The 19,884-nt window shown below is 41.5% G+C and overlaps 2 protein-coding genes across 3 annotated transcripts in view; one reads left to right on the top strand and one right to left on the bottom strand.

Annotated features, from left to right (window-relative positions):
- LOC112232084 (inositol 1,4,5-trisphosphate receptor type 2) overlaps nucleotides 1–2,212 on the top strand; it is a 174,668-nt gene extending 172,456 nt beyond the window's left edge. For both annotated transcript variants that reach the window (XM_042323248.1, XM_042323247.1), the window contains exon 56: nucleotides 245–2,212. In XM_042323248.1, the coding sequence (XP_042179182.1) occupies nucleotides 245–328 (84 nt within the window). In that variant the 3' untranslated portion in view covers nucleotides 329–2,212. The remainder of the gene's footprint in view (nucleotides 1–244) is intronic.
- A 3,353-nt stretch (nucleotides 2,213–5,565) lies between these two features.
- LOC112252546 (sarcospan (Kras oncogene-associated gene)) lies at nucleotides 5,566–18,990 on the bottom strand. Its single transcript, XM_024423852.2, has 3 exons — nucleotides 18,416–18,990; nucleotides 11,915–12,001; nucleotides 5,566–8,057 (listed from the first exon to the last, which is right to left on the bottom strand). Exons 1-3 carry the CDS (start codon nucleotides 18,674–18,676, stop codon nucleotides 7,698–7,700), a joined length of 708 nt encoding a protein of 235 aa, XP_024279620.1. The 5' UTR covers nucleotides 18,677–18,990; the 3' UTR covers nucleotides 5,566–7,697.
- Between the last annotated feature and the right edge of the window lie 894 nt (nucleotides 18,991–19,884).

Here is a 19,884-nt window from a genome sequence, read left to right as displayed (position 1 = left end):
AAATGGACTCCTTTGGACATTACCACATTTCAGTTTAGGAATTATCCCACAAATTGCCTAAAATGTACACAAATTAGTAAAGCTGAGATTGGATTTTGCGTTCTGAGATTACTGTCGGTGTAACCTGGGCTGACTCTTGACTATTTGTTGGCTACATTGCCAGATTCCATTGATACTGTCCAAACTGGAAATGCTGTGTGTAGCTTATATTGAACAAGTTCTTCTTTCCTTATCTTCTCCACAGATGACAGAGCAAAGGAAGAATAAACAGAGGCTGGGCTTCCTGGGGACTCATGGAGTCAACAACCACCATTCCCCAGCACACTGAGGGGCCCGGTGCCCCCTTATCACAGAGAACTCTGCTGGAGCTACACACAGTAACCACACTAACACACACAAACACACACACACACAATGTTATCAGTTTTATGGAGCCTTTACTCAAACAGTGCCTTGTATTCAAAGCAATCAGTGCCTCGTTCTTAGACTGAGTCCTCAGACGACTCACCCATCATCACCCTCCCACATAGAACAGTACAGTGATTTGTGCCTTTAGAACAACACAAGCTGCACAGTCATTCTGATCATCCCATATAAGTCCTTCTGCTCTATGAGTGAGACTGAATGAGATGCCAGGCATGCGTCACTATGCCAGGCTGCAGCAGACTGACTGCAGCCTGGAGGTCAAGGAAGAGGGTGAAAGGTTAAGCACTGTGGCCCTGTGGGCAGCCACACTCTTCCTTCAGTATTCTCAGTGCACTGTGTCTGTCTGACAGAGGAAGACAGAGACTGGGCCATACCCAGGTCAGGTATTGGTACATTGGGTGGTTGGTGTTGTTCAACTCTGTTTAGACTTTGGAGGGGTTGCTCCTTGTATTATTGAATAGCCCTTTTGGGAAAGGGTATACGTGTAATTTTAAGGTAAAGTATTTTCTTCCTAGCCTGGTCCCAGATCTGTTTGTGCAGTCTTGCCAACTCCTATGACAATGATAATATGAATTGGCAAGACCGCACAAACAGATCTGGGACCAGGCTATCTATTCTCTTTTTGTTTTGTTTTAATATGACCTGTTAACTCCTGATTTTTTTAATTTTTTTTTTTTTTACTGTGGAGTAGAAATGGATAAACTTACCGCGTGGCTGCCTTATGTGATATCATTGCTTCATCATCTTAATCATAATGACCGGGATAGTCAATGTTCTCAGTGGCCTGCACTTTTTTTTCTTTTTTTTTATATATATTTTTTTGTTGTTAACATATAACTGGAGAAACGGATTTGCCTGTGACAATACTTTTTGGTGACACTTTACTTGAACTAGCCGCAATAATGCTTCATAGCTGTGTCATAAACATGTAGTAAAGATTCATTGCAAATGTCATTTCTAAAGGATATACTATGACAATGTTGTGACACATATATTTACATATTGCAGTAGTTGGCCTCCTACTGTGAAGCTTCAAGACATGTTAAAGATGCTGTTACGGCACTGAGTTCAAGTAAAGTATTACCGCCTTTCCTCTCAAAGAAGTGTCATCCATGATAATGCAATCGCTGCACTCCATTACGTGCCTTTCTACAAATGTTGTACATAGTCTAGAAATAACGCAATGAAAAAATGTAGATGAAGATGATCTGATTATCTGTGTGGAATTTACTTGAAAGTCCTTGTGATTCAAAGTCTTATATTGGTACAGCATGTATTCACCACTGTCTAAAGATAATGTGCTTGTGTACAATACAGTAGATAGGTCGTACCACGAAATGAGTCCCTTTTGGGTACTATAACTTGCTGAAAAAAACCATTCTGTCATTAAGAGTACATGTTCAATTTAATTAAAAAACATGTTTTCCCATTTCAAGAGGTTACATTTTTAAAAATGACTGTGGTAAGTGCCTATTAAGTACCAAATAAAATAGCAGGGTTGGCCGTAACAGGGTTGACCGTAGCACCTTGGCTGTAACCGGGTGATTTAGCCTTAAATCAGGCATAAATCCCTTTGTTACAGGGGGAATGGAAGCGTGTTGTATGCAACAGAGAGTGGCAATTGAATGCAAGCTTCACAAATGTGTTTTAATTGTTTAAACATTTCTATCCTGTCTATCTATGGGTAACAGGGTTGACGTGTTATTCTAGCCTGGGTATCTATGGGTAACAGGGTTGACGTGTTATTCTAGCCTGGGTATCTATGGGTAACAGGGTTGACGTGTTATTCTAGCCTGGGTATCTATGGGTAACAGGGTTGACGTGTTATTCTAGCCTGGGTATCTATGGGTAACAGGGTTGACGTGTTATGCACGATCCACTCGGTTTTCCACCACAAAACACCAGAAAATGATCAAAAGAGAAGAACCAGCTCAACTGCTTTTACAGTATGATTTGACTAGATGTTGAAAGTTACTTTTGAAAAAATTATTAAACTCATATTACCATATTAAAATGAGAGTTCAGTTCACGTAACGGGGTTGACCTTTAAAATAAGGGCCATGGTTTTTTTACCTTTAAAATGAACCGCGAATCGCCTGAAATTCAGATTTTCAGAAAGGACTGTGAAAGGAACAAAATATCTAGGGCTTTAGAGTGATGGAGACAACTTGGAAACTTGGAAGTTTGTGATCAAGTGGGTCAAAATCTTCCTAGAAGTCACAGAGGGGACATGTCAGAATGCTGAATTTATTCATATAAAAAAATCTGATTTATTGAATTGTCCATGTGGTCTATATTAAATGGCACTTCATTTAATATAGAATTTAAATTCAAAATTGGTTCACAATTTCTATTAAGGGATGAAAAAGGGACTCATTTCATGGAATGACCCAGAAACAGTCACTCATGTTGATAAAGATGTTGCATAGTACTGTACTCATGGGCGTGTTTCCCAAATAGCCCCCTATTCCATATGGACCGGGACTTAACCATGGAACTCAATCTCCATACTGTATTCATTCTCTGTTTTTTTTGTACTCAGCCATGTAAAGTCATCTCACTCAGTCAAATGGAATGCAATTCAATATATGTGTAAAAGTTTTAATCTCGCATAATCACATAACAGTATGTATGCACTCCAGAGTGGAATGCCCTTTGACAGTTTTCTCTAAACAGATCGTGTATTTAATGTTGTTGAGCTGTTATAATGTAATAAATCTATGATAAGAATGGATGTTTTTGCCTTGAGTTAATCACGGTCTCTGTGTATTTAGTCAGCAGTCTTTGGGTTGAATTCATGTTTGTCCTACCATTGTGGCCCACTTGCGCACGTACACAGTACACACACCAGAATAAACGTCATGCTTTAACTATCACACTGCAACCGTTCTGCTCAGTGCATCTGCTTAACACTCATAAGAAGCCTGATGGACTTTGGATCAGCGTTATCTTTTGTCATTTTTTACTTTCCCCTGTTTGGAAAGATCAAGATGAATGACTATGGAAGTATGTCTGTGTGACTCAAATTCACCTTAATTCCAAATTAGCTAATTTTCTCTGATTTTAAAGATATCAAATTAAATGGTTTACAGTGATAGGACAGACAAGGAATCCGTGAACAGTTGGATAACGCAACACGTGTGAGGTCATTAATGAATGTGAGGCTTGAATTGTTTCCAAGTTGTTTTATAATCCAGACACGTGATTTCCCCCGCCCCCTGTTTGATCTAAATGGAGGGCACCCCCCTCCCGGCTTGGACAGGGCTCACGTCCAGAGATGGTTCTGTTCTTGTTGACGCTGGCGGGGCTGCATTCTCTCACGCCGCCTCTGTGACACAGCCATTAAAATTAGCTGCACGCGGTACCATAATAGCCCACAGCTGTCACCGAGCAAGGCAGGAAGGGGAAAGTCCAGCAGATCTGGAATGCTCCGACTTGGAGGGGAGGGAAGGAGAGAGGGGGCGATGGGACATGCCTACCCTGGCTCTGTCGGTACTCTATGGTGCATTGATACACAAACATCCACTGCTTTGTTTTTTTACATTCCAATGACCTGGACAATTTCAGACATATATTCCTCAAACAATCATTTCTCTCATACAATTAAAATGGCATGGCAGATGCCGACATAGTTAATCTACTGCTTCTGTTGGACGTGTCCTAACTGCCATTGGACTAATGTATTTTTTAGTAGCTAGTAGAGGTCTAAGGTTCTGTGTCAGGATCAGAAAGAGAATAACTACAGTCTTTCCACTTGTGCTGCTCGGAGTCTGAAAACATTCTGCTGTAATGTAATGGGTTATCACCCCCAGGTTGATATGTGTTACTGTACCCTTATGACTCACTGTTATTCTGAGAAACTGTACACGTTTTGTGCATGTGAACAACACGTTGCGTGCACTTGAGCTGGGTGTGTCGCTAATGTACACAACCTTAGACAAAATTGGACACCAGAGTCTCTCGACACTGGCAGCCCCCGACCAAAGTCACGTGTTGTTTAGTCAGCGTGAACTCAGACCCACCCAATAGTAGTAGGACAATAAACAGGATATTATGCCACAAACACCTCTGGGACTGAGCCACGGTGATGATTTGGATGTTGTGTTTATTGTGTTTGGAGGCAGGTGTTGTAGTGTGACAAACAAAATATGTTTTTGTGTTGTAGTGTGACAAAAGAACAACAAGTATTTTCAAATGCTATATTGAGCAACTGATAGGTAATTTTGTTCTGCTCAAATGCCAATTTCTGTTTGGGCACATTTTTTTCCCTCCAGTTTGAGTAATGCCAGTTGCAGGTGGCCATTATTGAAGTGAAACTGCTCTAACATAATGCTATTAGTAACGCCTTGAGTAATGTCACTTTTTTTTCATTGAATTTTAGTTACTTGAAAGTGTTCTGCTCCCACTAAGTGAAGGTTGATCCAATAAAGTGCCAATACAGAAATTGATCACCTCATTTATCTCCCACATTCATCTCCCCTAAGAAGAAATGCACTGGACAACAGATCAGATACCTTTCTGATTTTCACCCCTTGCAAATCTATGGCAATTTCAAGCAGGTGTTTGCCATTTCAAAGGAAAGGATAAGAGATTTTGTGGGAGGAAAATAACTCTTAACTGTCATTTGTTTAGATACATCCCCCTCGTGATGGGCTGCATATGACTTCCTATGTCATGCTCTCATGAATAATGAAGCAGTGTGGTCACATGATAGTTCATAACACCCTCAGGCCTATCAAAATAATCAGGGCTATATTCACCATAGCAAAATAGTGTTTAGCGTTTTTCAACAGAAAATGAAAAACAAGCTGTTCTTATTGGACAGAACTAGGTAGTCCCTCCCTGTTTTCTTCCGTTTGGTGCCTAATGAACACGGCCCAGGCCCTCTAACTGTCTCACTTAATCTGATAGCAGGCTGCAGTAGTGTACTTTTGTACAGCCTTATCCCTTCCAGTGATTGAATAAAAAGACTCTGTCTCAGATAGTTATGTTTCCCTCGCAAGCTGTCCGTCTTCAGTGATAGCTGGTGTGATACTGTAGCTCGCAGGCAAACCGCATTCATTCACATACTTTTATTTCAGGATTGGGTTAAGAATAGTTGAGGTGGAATTCCATGCAACACAAATAATACAACTGCTATTTAAGGACTTAAAAGTCAACAGCATTTATTAATAGTAAACATGAGACCATGCTAAAAGGCTTAGAAAAGGTACACGGACATCGGCAGTAGTTCTTTCTCGAATGTACATGTAAATGACGCAAAATGCTCAAGCACCAGTAATAAGGTGTCTATTGAAGATAAAACACAGATTTTGCTATTCTCAAACACTTCTCTTTGTGTATTATGTACAAAGACTCGACTATAGTATCTCTAATGCACAGTAATTACCATGTTACCACCCACCACTCATTAGCTCAAATTCTCATTTTCTGCTTCTGTTTTTCATGTTGCTCTCGTCTCTAGATGTGTCATTGGCAAATGCTGTCCAGTACCAGCACCTGATTTACAATCCACCTAAATCATTTAGCATAAGACAACGTACACCAAACCTTTAAACAACTGATTTAACGTCTTCACTATTGGAGGGACACTATCCAGCTAAATGAGCCATATAAACTTAGTTTCCCTCTTGGGGTGGCACAGTTCAGTTGTCTGTCTGAGTACCCCTTTACCTACCCCTCCCCAGCCCAGCCCTCCCCCAGCGGTTGCAGCAGTTTTGGTTTTGCCTGGCTGCTTGAGTCATGACTGGAGGCCACTGGTATTGTTGATAGCCTCCACATGCCTCCTCTCAGCACCAGTATGTCTCCACTCTGAGTGGTTAGTAAATGCAATAACACACCAGGCTGTACTGCTGTATTCAGTCAGGGGTTTTCCCTGATTCATACAATGATGGCATTATGTCAACAGTCCCAAATGCTACAGACACATCTATTGGCTGAAAGGAAAGATGAAATGAGTAGCCTCTTTTGCCCAAAAATACTGTATTACCGTATTACAAAATACGTACCGCTGTTTGTGTGATAGTCCATCATAATCAAAGTCAAGTGCTAAATATGCAATTACAAAAAGAGAGCATAAGAGAGCATAATTCCCTCACTTATGTTCCACCCTGCTCCTCACCCTCTGCCGATGCAGTTAAACCATTGACTGTATATGAATGTACAAAGCCATAGATTACGTCACACCATTTATTCCTATGTGAAGACTCAACGGTGCATTTGAAGCTCGGGTAATCTGTTTTAGTTTGCTAAAATTTAATCTCTTGGGGGGGATTCTCAAGACATAACATCGCAGTTCCTAATCCCAGAGGCGTGACTTCCGGGAACGCTTGCGAAACAGACCAAGCAGACCTGTCCGGGGTTTGTGAAGTTGATGAGAGAAGTGAAATTCTTCCTTAATTATATCGAAGGAGTCCCTTTTGAATTGACTGCCTGCAAATGCGCAGTTCGGCCCGAGACAACCGTTAGACCCGATGACGTCTTTTTGTGCATGAACTTTGCCATGACATCGCCTACAATGTGATCGGGGATTTTTTGGGGAGAAGCAGTTTCTGCATATCTTCCTACTGCGCTTTCTTTTAATAACATGCTCAGTTTGAGCTACTCCAGGAAGTGATGTTGCAGGCTAGCTCAGTGCTGCCCACTCTCATTGAGTATCTCAAGTTGAAGGCCGATTTGGGGTTGAAAACAATAGCATTCCCCATCGTCCTAAACAGCAGTATGATAGAAGATTATAGAGATGAATACTTGCGCAGCAAGAATCGTTTTTACGACCACAGTATGAGAAAAGTGTATTGAGTTTGCTTTAATTGTAACATAATCAACACTATTATAGAGTGTATACATTCAATTGTAGAGGCATAATAAAGATTTTTGCTGAATTATTTTGAAATCCCTGACAAAAATACAATGAACATCATGGTAGATCATTCCAAAACTGACAGTTTGGTAGTTTTGAATATTTTCATCTATTAGAAATACAGTATCTCATGTAGCATTGGCAACTGCGAATAAAGTTCTCCACACAGTATATAAAAGTTGTGCGAAAAGCCATTATAGAAGAAGTCAACCACCCGCAAAATGTAAATATGATTGAGAACAACCAAAACACACACACACTTACGCACACACCAAAGTGTTTTGTGTAATACATCTCTGTCCATTCAAGTAGAATGAGCTGAAATGTTGATTGGCTGCTCTCCGCCTTACTCTACCCTCAATAGTGGTATCAGCATCATCATGGGCCTCTTTTTCTTCTTCTACATTTCCCATCAGACCTTCTGCCAGTGCTGGAAGGAGGGTGAGCCTATCTGTAGCCCCACAAAGAACACCTGGTAGCGGTGCTTCCACATGACAAAGGCCCCCAGGGCACACACCAGGGCCTGGGTCAGGTTCAGGGCAATCTGAAGCAGGAAGTACAACTTCAGGGTGCCTGTGACCTCTCCGCAGTCGCTGACTCCCGCGTAGGTGAAGGTCCTGGCGATTGGGTCGTGGGGGTCCAGGGTGCACACACAGTCATCTCCCACCTCCAGGCAGCTGAATCCGTTGGTCTGAGCATAATGGTGGCCAGAGAAGGCCATGACCAGGACAGAGAGGACCAGGCCCACTGTGCACAGGATGAAGTACAGCAGCTGGAGGAGGAGAGGAGAGGACGTGAGCTCGTGTGTTGTGGTGTAGTGAATCATAGCATAGCTAAGCATAGTGGGGGACAAATACTTAGAGGGAGGTCATCCTTAAGGACCACTGCAGGGTCATATTTAGCACCAAATTATATAAATGTTTTGAAACAGAGGACTACCAATAACAACGATATTTCAAATATTTTTCTGTGTTGGAGCCTGAACATGACCCTGGTTGTCTATACTGGGGCTAAGATGACTGGAACTCTATGTCTTTACTCAGCTTACTGTAGCACATTCAATGACTGATTGAAGTGGCTTAAGTGTTAGCAGGCCATAGTGAAGCAGGTATGCCTACTCTCTAGCCATATCCGTTTCCAATCCAAATAGGTTTCTGTCTGCTAACGATTATCTCCCCTCAAAGCAGCCAATAAATAACTGCAGATCCTGGCTACCGGCCTGACAGAGCATGACTGTCGTAAAGGGGAACTTCACCGTTTTTTTTAACCTCATATTCATTATGTCCACCCCAGCAGCACCATACCAGTGTTTCCGTATTTGAAAACCTAAATGTAGTCAATTAGCTTAGATAAGGAAATCCCCCCCCTATGATGTCATCAGGGGTCATTTTCAAAAGAATTCAGTTATTTTCACACACAAAAAACATTCTAGTTGAAAAGGAGGACTGACTGCATTAAGTAGACATTGTTCCTGTGAGACTCCCCTGCAGCCTCCCACTGTCCCTTTATCCATATGCTATGTATTTGTCTTTGTACAGGTAACTGCCAGAATAAAGGAAACACTTGAGTAAATGAGGGATACAAAGTCTGGTTCCGGAGTTAATTAAGCAATTAACATCCCAGCATGCTTAAGGTCATGTATAAAAATGCCCAGTTGGCCATATTTTGCTGGAAGAAATGATCTCGGGGACTTTGAAAGAGGGGTGTCAAAGGAGTGTGTGTGTGTGTGTGTGTGTGTGTGTGTGTGTGTGTGTGTGTGTGTGTGTCGCCAGATCTCAACCCTTTTGAACACTTATGGGAGATTCTGGAGAGGCACCTGAGGCAGTGTTTTCCAGCACCATCAAAAAAACACCAATGATGTAATTTCTTGTGGAAGAATGGTGTCGCATCCCTCCAATAGAGTTCCAGACACTTGTAGAATCTATGCCAAGGCGCATTGAAACTGTTTTGGTGGCCCAACGCCTTACTAAGACACTGTTGGGTGTTTCCTTTATTTTGGCAGGTGCCTGTATGTCCACATTGAGTAAACGGGGTCTAAAATACAGCTTGACAATGTGCAAGAGTGTCTTTGTGTGGTTTATGTAATTACAGTGTACAATCCAAATAACACTAGCCCTTCATCTAAATCCACAGGTTATGTAACAGAGCCCTGATTCGCACTGTATTTACACTCCGTTACATGCTGCCTATAGCATTATGTCATGTTTGATGCTTGCTGGATTTGAAATGGCGTTAAAAAAAAATAAACGGCTGTGAAATATGGAGAACGTCATGAGATGTATTGTACTGCCAACTGCTGTACATAAATTACATAAAAAGAAGAGCAACACAAAGCCTTTCATATATCGCTGTACTCAATGTTATGGTTTGCTATGAACTTTAGGAAGACATAAAGAAACGAAAAATAGGGAGAATATTTTGTTGCATACAATTGCACCACTGATTGTATTACTTTTAAAATGTATTGTTCAGTTCACGTTATATCTACTTCACATACATTTTGAGTGTAGGAAGTCCACCTTTGACAATACTGTGTTTGTACACAGCTCAGTCATGATGGGCAAACAGTGGTATTCCTACTCTAATTGATTGGACATTCCAACTGCCTACATTGTCTGGCCAATTAAATGAGACAAGTCATGTCCAATAACTGTGCCCATGTACCCATAGCCTCCTGCAGGGCCTTGCTAGTAGGCATGCTGTGCTCTGCATTTCTCTCTATGGCCCTATACTGTACATATAGTATCACATTCAAGGTGCAACCATACAACCCGAGTCAGACCTGGGTTCAAATTGTATTTTAAATATTTTATCTGAGTTTTATTGAGGTTGCCTGTTGCAATGAAACTATACTGAACCAAAATATAAACACAATATGTAAAGTGTCGGTCCCATGTTTCATGAGCTGAAATAAAAGATGCCAGACATTTTCCATATGCACAAAAAGCTTCTTTCTCTCAAATTTTGAACACAAATGTATTTAAATCCCTGTTAGTGAGCATTTCTCCTTTGCCAAGATAATCCATCCACCTGACAGGTGTGACATAGCAAGAAGCTAATTAAACAGAATGATCATTACACAGGTGAACCTTGTGCTGGGGACAATAAGAGGCCCGTTTTGTCAAACAATGCCACAGATGTTTCGTTTTGAGGGAGCGTGCAATTGGCGTGCTGACTGCAGGAATATCCTCGAGAGAATTGAATGTTAATTTCTATACCATTAGGCCGCCTCTAACATCGTTTTAGAGAATTTGGCAGTACGTCCAACCGGCCTCACAATCGCAGACCACATGTAACCACGCCAGGCCTCCACATCTGGCTTCTTCACCTGCAGGATCATCTGAGACCAGCCACCCGAGGAACTGATAATACTGTGGGTTTGCACAACCAAATAATTTCTGCACAAACTTTCAGAAACTGTCAGAAACCGTCTCAGGGAAGCTCCTCACCAGGGTCTTGACCTGACTGCAGTTCAGCGTCTTAACCGATTTCAGTGGGCAAATACTCACCTTCGATGGCCACTGGCACGCTGGAGAAGTGTGCTCTTCACGGATGAATCCCGGTTTCCACTGTACCGAACAAATGGCAGACAGTGTGTCTGGGGTTGTGTGGCTGAGTGGTTTGCTGATGTCAAACTTGTGAACAGAGTACCCAATGGTGGTGGTGGGGTTGGGGTTATGGTCAGGCATAAGCTATGGACAACGAACACAATTGCATTTAGTGATGGCAATGTGAATGCACAGAGATACCGTGACCAGATCCTAAAGCCCATTGTCATGCCATTCATCCTCCGCCATCATCTCATGTTTTAGTATGATAATGCACGGCCCCAATGTCGCTAGGATCTGTACACAATTCCTGGAAGCTGAAATTGTTCCTACATACTCACCAGACATGTTACCCATTGAGCATGTTTGGAATGCTCTGGATCGATGTGTACGATAACGTATTCCAATTCCCACCAATATCCAGCAACTTCGCACAGCCATTGAAGAGTGGGACAACATTCCACAGGCCTCAGTCAACAGTCTGATCAACTCCATTCGAAGGAGATGTGTCGCACTGCATGAAGCAAATGGTGGTCACACCAGATACTGACTGGTTTTCTGATCCACGCCCCACTTTTTTTTAAGGTGTCTGTGACTCACAGATTCATATCTGTATTCCCAGTCATGTGAAATCCATATATTAGTGCCTAATTCATTGACTGATTTCCTTATATGAACTGTAACTCAGTAAAATCTTTGAAATTGTTACATGTTGCATTTATATTTCTGTCCAGTGTAATAGAACAGTCATAAAGTGCAAACCTCACCCATCTGGCAGTACAGTTATTCTAAAACAAGTATTTTAAAGATTTTAAATAGTACTTGAACCCAGGTCTGCCTACAGTATGTCAATGTGGCAATCAATGTTCTCTGTGTTGTAGTATATTGGCCCTACACATTAATCTAAATCAGATTAACTGACTCTAACTACAACCTGGTTGATTTGAATGAGACGGGCATGTGTTTGATAATGAATGGCATTCTCCTGAATAAACATGACTAATTGTCCCATTAGAGAGAGTTTGCCTTGGTCTCTGCTCAGTTGGACAGGAAATTATGTCAGAGGGCATGTGGGTCTCACTTTGGCGATGAATTGCATGGAGGTCCTCTCATCTGGTACGTAGGTGATGCAGTAGAGGAGGAAGCCTAGCAAGGAGACCACACACAACTAGGGGAACAGAACACAGGGGAAATGGATTTAGTGGGGGTTATTCTCTGACTTAAATGCTTTGCAAAATATACCTGTATGCCTGCATGCTCATTAAAGTCTTACGGTGCATTATAACTGCATCATAATGCATTATACCTGCATGCTTTTTATTTTCTGCATGGCACATGTGTTATTGGGAAACTGAATCCATTCGGATCTGATAAACAGATACTCATCCCACGATTTGATCTGCTGATACCAAGTGTTGCCATGGTTTTCTAACACACACACACACATACAAGCAAACCTCTTATCTTATTTGCAGCTGAGGGGCTTTTTCAAGCCTCTTCAAGCTGTTTATCCCAAGTTAGCTATTGAAATTGTGCACTTTTAGCATCATATTGTCCAAGTTGTCATCTGATAACATTATCAATGCTATGGCAAATTAAGTAGTTTTCCTCCTTTTTTGCGATAACACACTATTACAGTCTTGTGACTAACATGCAGCATCTAACTTAATTGTTTTCCCCAGGTTCTTAAGCGGTCAGGAATCAGAATTCTCTAGAAGGATCTTGGTGACCTCCGTGTTTGTTACCGGGTCGTGAGTCACGTGAGGACAGAACCCGAGATGGATGTACCCTGTGTGAGCTGAGATGCTTCCGATTGCAGACATCTGTACACACTGTAATTAGGGCATACAGGAAGCTGAGAGAAAACAACTTGTTTTTTTCCTCTACAGAAATGCAAATTTGAAGAATCTCACATGGATTACAAGATTATGTTAAAGAAATGCTCACTGCCATACATTTCCTAGAAAAATAATACTAGATTAGCCTTTATGGGAACATACCTAGTCAAGCCCCTGTGTTATCATTAGTAGGCCTCTTTAGCTTTGGGGCTTAAAGGATTCATCGTTGTACTTCCTATAGATTCTATATGGAAATGCTGTGTGTTATGTAAGTTATATTACTTCTAACCCTGTGAGACCCAAGCATAGATCCAAATGAGGAAAATGTTTTTTATTACCCTTCAGAAATACACTACGTAACCAAATGATGTTGACCTGCTCATCAAACTCATCAATCTCATCCCAAAATCATGGGCATTAATATGGAGTTGGTCCCCCCTTTGCTGCTATAACAGCCTCCACTCTTCTGGGAAGGCTTTCCACTAGATGTTGGAACATTGCTGCGGGGACTTTAGGCCTGGCTCGCAGTCGGCATTCCAATTCATCCCAAAGGTGTTCGATGGGGTTGAGGTCAGGGCTCTGTGCAGGCCAGTAATGTTCTTCCACACCGATCTCGACAAACCATCTCTGTATGGATCTCGCTTCCTGCATAGGGGCATTGCAAATTTGGAAGCACAGAATCGTCTGGGATGTCATTTTAAGCGTTAAGATTTCCCTTCACTGTAACTAAGGGGCTTAGCTCAAAATATGAAAAATAGCCCCAGACCCTTATTCCTCCCCCACTAAACTTTACAGTTGGCATTGAGGCAGGTAGTATTCTCCTGGCATCCGCCAAACCCCGATTCGTCCGTCAGAGTTCCTGATGGTGAAGCGTGATTCATCACTCCAGAGAACCCGTTTCCAATGGCGGCGATCTTTACACCACCCCAGCAGAGGTTTGGCATTGCGCATGGCTATTCTAGGCTTGTGTGCGTGCGGCTGCTCGACCATGGAAAGCCATATCATGAAGCTCCCAACAAACAGTTCTTGGTCTGTTTAGCTTTCAGAGGTATTTTGGAACTTGGTATGAGTGTTGCAACCGAGGACAGATTATTTTTACGCGCTTCAGCACTCGGCACTCCCATTCTGTGAGCTTGTGTGGCCTACCATGTCGCAGCTGAGCCTTTGTTGCTCCTAGACGTTTCCAGTTCACAAAAACAGCACTTACAGTTGACTGGGGCAGCTCTAACAGGGAAGGAATTTGATAAACTGACTTGTTGGAAAGGTGGCATCCTTGGACGGTGCCACATTGTCAGCAACTGTCAGCAACGGGTGTGGCTGAAATAGCCGAATCCACTCATTTAAGGGGGGAACACACTTTTGTATATATAGTGTAATTGTGATCGGCCTCTGATTATGAAAATAATCAGTTTTTTAAACTTCAAGTTTGTTAAAAAAATGCAACATTTGTCTTCAATGGTAGGAAAATGTGTTAATAAAAAAATAGAGAAATTCTGTTAAAATCACATCAAAATGGATGAAAAGCATTGACATATAACACTGAAATGGAGTCCTATTTTGTCTGAAATAGCCAAATTGATCAATTCAATCATCCACATTTTTGTATTTCGCTATCAAAAACATATATATTTTGAAAGGATCAACTATTTGGTGGGTTTTGTATAAATGGAGAACGTCCACTGTAACTTACCTGTAATAATATTTGGTTGTCCATTCTGGATTAATGTAGAGAGAGAACCTCCTATTTTACTTCTTTACCATAAAATGAATGGTCGTCAAAGGCATTATTCTTACCTCGTATACTACACACACAAAAAACTAACAAATTATGTTTTGTTCTTTTGATGTGTAGAGGGGACATCAAAGTACCTCTTGAAGTATTTTGTTGTCCATATTTACAGAATTTTGAAGGAGAACAATCTCTAATAGTCTATTGGCCCAATGGCTCAGTTTGGCAACCCTTTAATCCCAATGTTGTGTTTTTGCAACACTTACAAAACTACCTTTAGCTCTGGCTCAGAACGTTTATCAATTAATATTTTTTTACATAATCACTTTATCTTAGAGAAGACAGGAAAAAATATTTCTAGTCATTTACTTGCATGGATAGCCTACAACATATGCCTGCGTAGGGGGCCAGTATGGTCTTATACGAGTCTGCAGGTTTCTAACGTTTCAGAGGCTACTGATGCCACAATAATCACACAACAACTACTACTAAGAGATACATCTGGGTCTAAGGAGATGCACTATGTAGTGTTTGACATGATTTTTGAGTTTAGGACCTGTACAGGATGCAATTGAGGAAATATTGAATTTTTACAACATTGGGTCTCATACAGTAATAACAGTAGGGTATAAGGGCAATGTAAAGTAAAGTGCTACCTTCAGCTTTTTTCAGTATTATTTGCTTTATTTATCTGTAGACGTTAGCAAACTAAAGGATCAGGGTAAGAGGCTACTGCCCCACAGCTCTGACTGGCATTCTAGAGTTGTTGTTGTCTTGCCATGACTACAGTTGCCTTGACTACAGTTGCCTTGACTACAGTTGGGGGAAAGTTCTAAACTTAAAGAAGGGTCTTCCACGAAATGAGTGCTATTTGCGTTCCTTTGATATTTTAAGTAGAAATTGTGCACCAATATTGACATTTCAAATGAAGACCACACAGAGAATTCGATAAATCTGATTTTTAATATGTATAAATGCTTGCTGAAGTGCTCAAATTCAGCATTTTGATATGTCCCTCTGTCAACCCTCTGTCACTTCTAGGAAGGTTTTTACCCACTTACTGTAATTGCAAAAGTTTCCCCATCATTGTAAATCCCTAGTTATTTTGTTGCTTTAACAAATTCATTTCTGAAGATTAATATTTATTTCATGTGATTAGTGATTACGTCTGTCCCTCATGTTAAGGTCAACCCTGCTACGTGAACTCTCGTCTTAATAGGGTGAAACTATTTGTTTTTAAATATTTATTTCAAAAGAAACATTGAACATCTAATTGGCAAATTATAGAATAAAAGCGTGAGCTGTTCCAACTCTTTTCGGATATTTTCTGGTGTTTTGTGGTGGAAAACTGAGTGGGTTGAACATAACACGTCAATCCTGTTATCAATCGCTAGACAGTCTGGAAATGTTTTAACAATAAATACAAAATTGTGAAGCTTGCATTCAATTGCCACTTCCTGTTGCACACAACAATCTTCCATTCCCCCTGCCACAATGGGATTTATGGCTGATTTAAGAAGAAATCATAAACCTTGTTAGTCAACCCTGTTACTTTATTTGGCAATTAATATGCACTTACTATCCTTTTCATTTTTTTATTTAATGGAAAATGTGTTTTTATGAATGTCAACTTTGACAGAAAGTTCAAATGAGATGAAATCAAACATTTCTTTTGACCAAGTTACACTCCTTAAAAGGCACCGAAGTGGTAGAATGACCTAGAAACTCTTTAAGCTAGTTAACTCTTTCTACAGGAGATCGATCTAATCAACAGTAAGAGAGTGAGGGAGCCAATGTGAAAATAACATCAAGCTAATTGGTAGCAGTCAACATGTTGACATTTAGAATGTCACCCAATTTGTTGGACGAGACTGAGGGAGGTTCACGTGGGTCATCCATTAGGAAAACAAGGCAACTTTTAACCTGAAACTGGATCATAATTGTTATTTATGGTATCATTAGTTATTTTTTTGCCTGGCCAGAAATAAAATAACGGTATATGGAAAACTACAGCCACTGCATGTCACTGCACGGCACACTATGCTCCATATTGAATAAGGAGTACATCTGAAATCATTCCCTATGTAAAACCACATGGCACTAGTAAATGACTATGAGTCATCCTATCCATGTGGCATGTTTACCTCTGAGTCATAGGAGGCGGGGAACTTTCCCATTAAAACACAAGTTGAAACAGCTATAGAAAAGGCTGTAAAGCATGATAAACAACCCTTATTTTGAGTTTAGATGTAACTAATGTAAGATAATGTGTGAATAGAGAGATAAGACTCGGCTGATAAGTAGGTATGTGTAGATGCAGTGAGGGCAAGGTGGACATACAGTAGGGACAAAGTCTGAGTAGAAGGACGTATGGCGTACAAATTGAAGAGGTATCTTTGTGTTGAGACAAAGATGGCAATGAGGAGACAAGATGGTGATGAGGAGGACAAACGTCTGTGCGGCCATGCCATAGTTGAAGTCGGAAGTTTACATACACCTTAGCGAAATACATTTAAACTCAGTTTTTCACAATTGCTGACATGTAATCCTAGTAAAGATTCCTGGTCTTAGGTCAGTTAGGATCACCACTTTATTTTAAGAATGTGAAATGTCAGAATGATAGTAGAGAGAATGATTTATTTCAGCTTTTATTTCTTTCATCACATTCCCAGTGGGTCAGAAGTTTACATGCACTCAATTAGTATTTGGTAGCATTGCCTTTAAATTGTTTAACTTGGATCAAAAGTTTTGGGTAGCCTTCCACAAGCTTCCCACAATAAGTTGGGTGCATTTTGGCCCATTCCTCCTGACAGCTGGTCTAACTGAGTCAGGTTTCTAGGTCTCCTTGCTCGCTCATGCTTTTTCAGTTCTGCCCACACATTTTCTATAGGATTGAGGTCAGGGCTTTGTGATGGCCACTCCAATACCTTGACTTTGTTCTCCTTAAGCCATTTGCCACAACTTTGGAAGTATGCTTGGGGTTATTGTCCATTTGGAAGACCCATTTGCAACCCAGCTTTAACTTCCTGACTGTTGTCTTGACATGTTGCTTCAATATAGTTCAATATAATTCCACGTGCAGCAAAGCACCCCCACAACATGATGCTGTCACCCCCGTGCTTCACGGTTGAGATGGTGTTCTTCCGCTTGCAAGCCTCCCCCTTTTTCCTCCAAACATAACGAAGGTCATTATGGCCAAACAGTTCCCATTTTTGTTTCATCAGACCAGAGGACATTTCTCCAAAAAGTACCATATTTGTCCCCATGCTTGGGGTCATTGTCCATTTGGAAGACCCATTTGTGACCAAGCTTTAACTTCCTGACTGATGTCTTGACATGTTGCTTCAATATATCCAAGTTTCTAAAGCCATGACATAATTTTCTGGAATATTTCAAGCTGTTTAAAGGCACAGTCAACTTAGTGTATGTGAACTTCTGATTCACTAGAATTGAGATACAGTGAGTTATAAGTGAAATAATCTGTCTGTAAACAATTATTGGAAAAATTACTTGTGTCATGCACAAAGTAGATGTCCTAACCGACTTGCCAAAATTATAGTTTGTAAACAAGAAATTTGTGGAGTGGTTGAAAAACGAGTTTTAATGTCTCCAACCTAAGTGTATGTAAACTTCCGACTTCAACTGTACATACTGTATGTGTTTATACACATTATTAGGCCATGCATGCAATGAAGATAGGACCATTCTGCTACATTCTGGGAGATGAGGCAGTACAACCCAGTGTGCATTGTAGGTTAAGTGCATGGGAGACATGGTAGGTAGAGTATCAGGACAACAATAATGGCCATGTTGAGTGTGCATGCCTGTAGATACACAAGGCTGCATTGGGTTGTTAGACAATTCGGACGAGGATCCATGCAGTCACGTAGTGAGGTGAGTTGAAGATGGACATAAGGACCTAAGTCAGTTAAGGTAAAGGCCCATGCAGCTACAACAGTGGCACAAGGCCATATTAAGTGTCCATGCATACAGAAAGAGACGGGTCCATGCTTACAATGATGCCGGCCCAGTGTGGTGTCTCCCTGGCCAGGAGCGAGGGGCTGATGGTGACCATGAGGAAGGCCACGGCTGTGATGGCCACCCCCAGCAGCAGCTGCAGCAGGGCAATGAGCAGGGGGAAGCGACAGCCACAGCACTTGTGGGCATCCTCGGGCGCTGGGCCTCCCTCCTCTGCTTTCCCCCCTTTCTTCTCCTGGATGGGGGGTGCTCCTCTGCTCTTCTCCCCTCCTCCAGATCCCTTCTTTCCTTCTCCCATTCTTCACCTTCTGCCTTGAGATGAGACTAGCGCGTATTCTTCAGCTCCTTGGGAGGTTGTTTTCTCTTTCTCTTTTCTCACTCTTTCCTTTCCTGTTTCTTTGTCAGTGTCTTACCGTTATGCTGTCTGTCAGTGTGCTACCCTGCTCCCTGCCACGCCTCCCGTTCCCTTCCCCTCTCTGCTCAGGGTTCCTCTCAGTATTAGCCCAGCTCGGCTGCTAGGCTATTTGGAACCAGAGAAGGCTCTGAACTAATATGGAAAACATTTAGGGCAGATTCCTGGAGCGGCTCCGGGCGCCACATATAGCAGTGCAGGAGCACACTGTGGAGTAAAATAAGAGGAGGAAGGGGGGGGGCAGAGAAGACACAAGGGGGGACTCCAACACACGATCAGAAGCACCCCTGTGAACAGACAATAACATAGAAAATGAAGGAAGCTTGTTTTAACATGAAATAAAAAATCAAGTTCAGTGGCAGTTGGGTCTATGGGTTAAAGGAAGATTGGCACAGAGGTCGTCACCCACGTCATTCTCAAATGAGAGTGGTTGGATCACTGTTGTCTACACCATTACACGCACAGTATGGCCAAGTGCTGGAAGCCAAAGTCACATGATTTAGTGGAAGAAGTAATGTGATCGGGAGACATGTGAGGGCATTACTATAGCTCTGATCCTCTATTGAAATGATCAAAACATGGATTAATTGGTCCAATTACAGTTCAGCCTCTAGGGTATATAAGGAATTTGGGGGTATTTTATTAAATAGCTATGCCAAACTAATGGAATAAGTTATTACATATTATTATATGGTTTCAGAGAAACCAGGGCCAGAAGATTTTCCCAGACGTCATGTGACTTGACCAGGAAAAACTATTGGGATTATACCCTATGGAATCCAGTATTTTTATCTGGTCAGGTCACATGGTTAAGGAAAACTCTTATGGCCCAAAGATGTTGGTTACCTATCCCAGAAAGTTAATACACAGCTAGCACATAACTTCCTGACAGCCAGGTGTTTCTTAGCTGGGAATTCAGTAGTTACGCATCTAATTAGCATAATAAAGAAATCCCCATGAAAATCGGTCAGTTTAAGCTAGAGATATCAGTTTGCATTGGATGTGTCTCAATCCACCGCATTCGCCTATGTCGCCCTTCCGCATCTGCGGTAAAAGGTGACAGAGCTAGAACCAGTGTTTTTTCGGACCATGAG

Source organism: Oncorhynchus tshawytscha, linkage group LG06, assembly GCF_018296145.1.
Source record: "Oncorhynchus tshawytscha isolate Ot180627B linkage group LG06, Otsh_v2.0, whole genome shotgun sequence".
NCBI lineage: Eukaryota > Metazoa > Chordata > Actinopteri > Salmoniformes > Salmonidae > Oncorhynchus > Oncorhynchus tshawytscha.
This window is presented reverse-complemented; position numbering and strand designations above follow the sequence as displayed.

What these genes read in the sequence shown, in the direction of transcription:
- LOC112252546 (XM_024423852.2), bottom strand. Translation starts at nt 18,676, where the DNA reads ATGGGAGAAGGAAAGAAGGGATCTGGAGGAGGGGAGAAGAGCAGAGGA. An exon ending in CACACTGGGCCGGCATCATT is followed by an intron (nt 12,002 to 18,415) that starts GTAAGCATGGAC and finishes CTGTTCCCCTAG; the next exon opens with TTGTGTGTGGTCTCCTTGCT. An exon ending in CCATGCAATTCATCGCCAAA is followed by an intron (nt 8,058 to 11,914) that starts GTGAGACCCACA and finishes CTCCTCCTCCAG; the next exon opens with CTGCTGTACTTCATCCTGTG.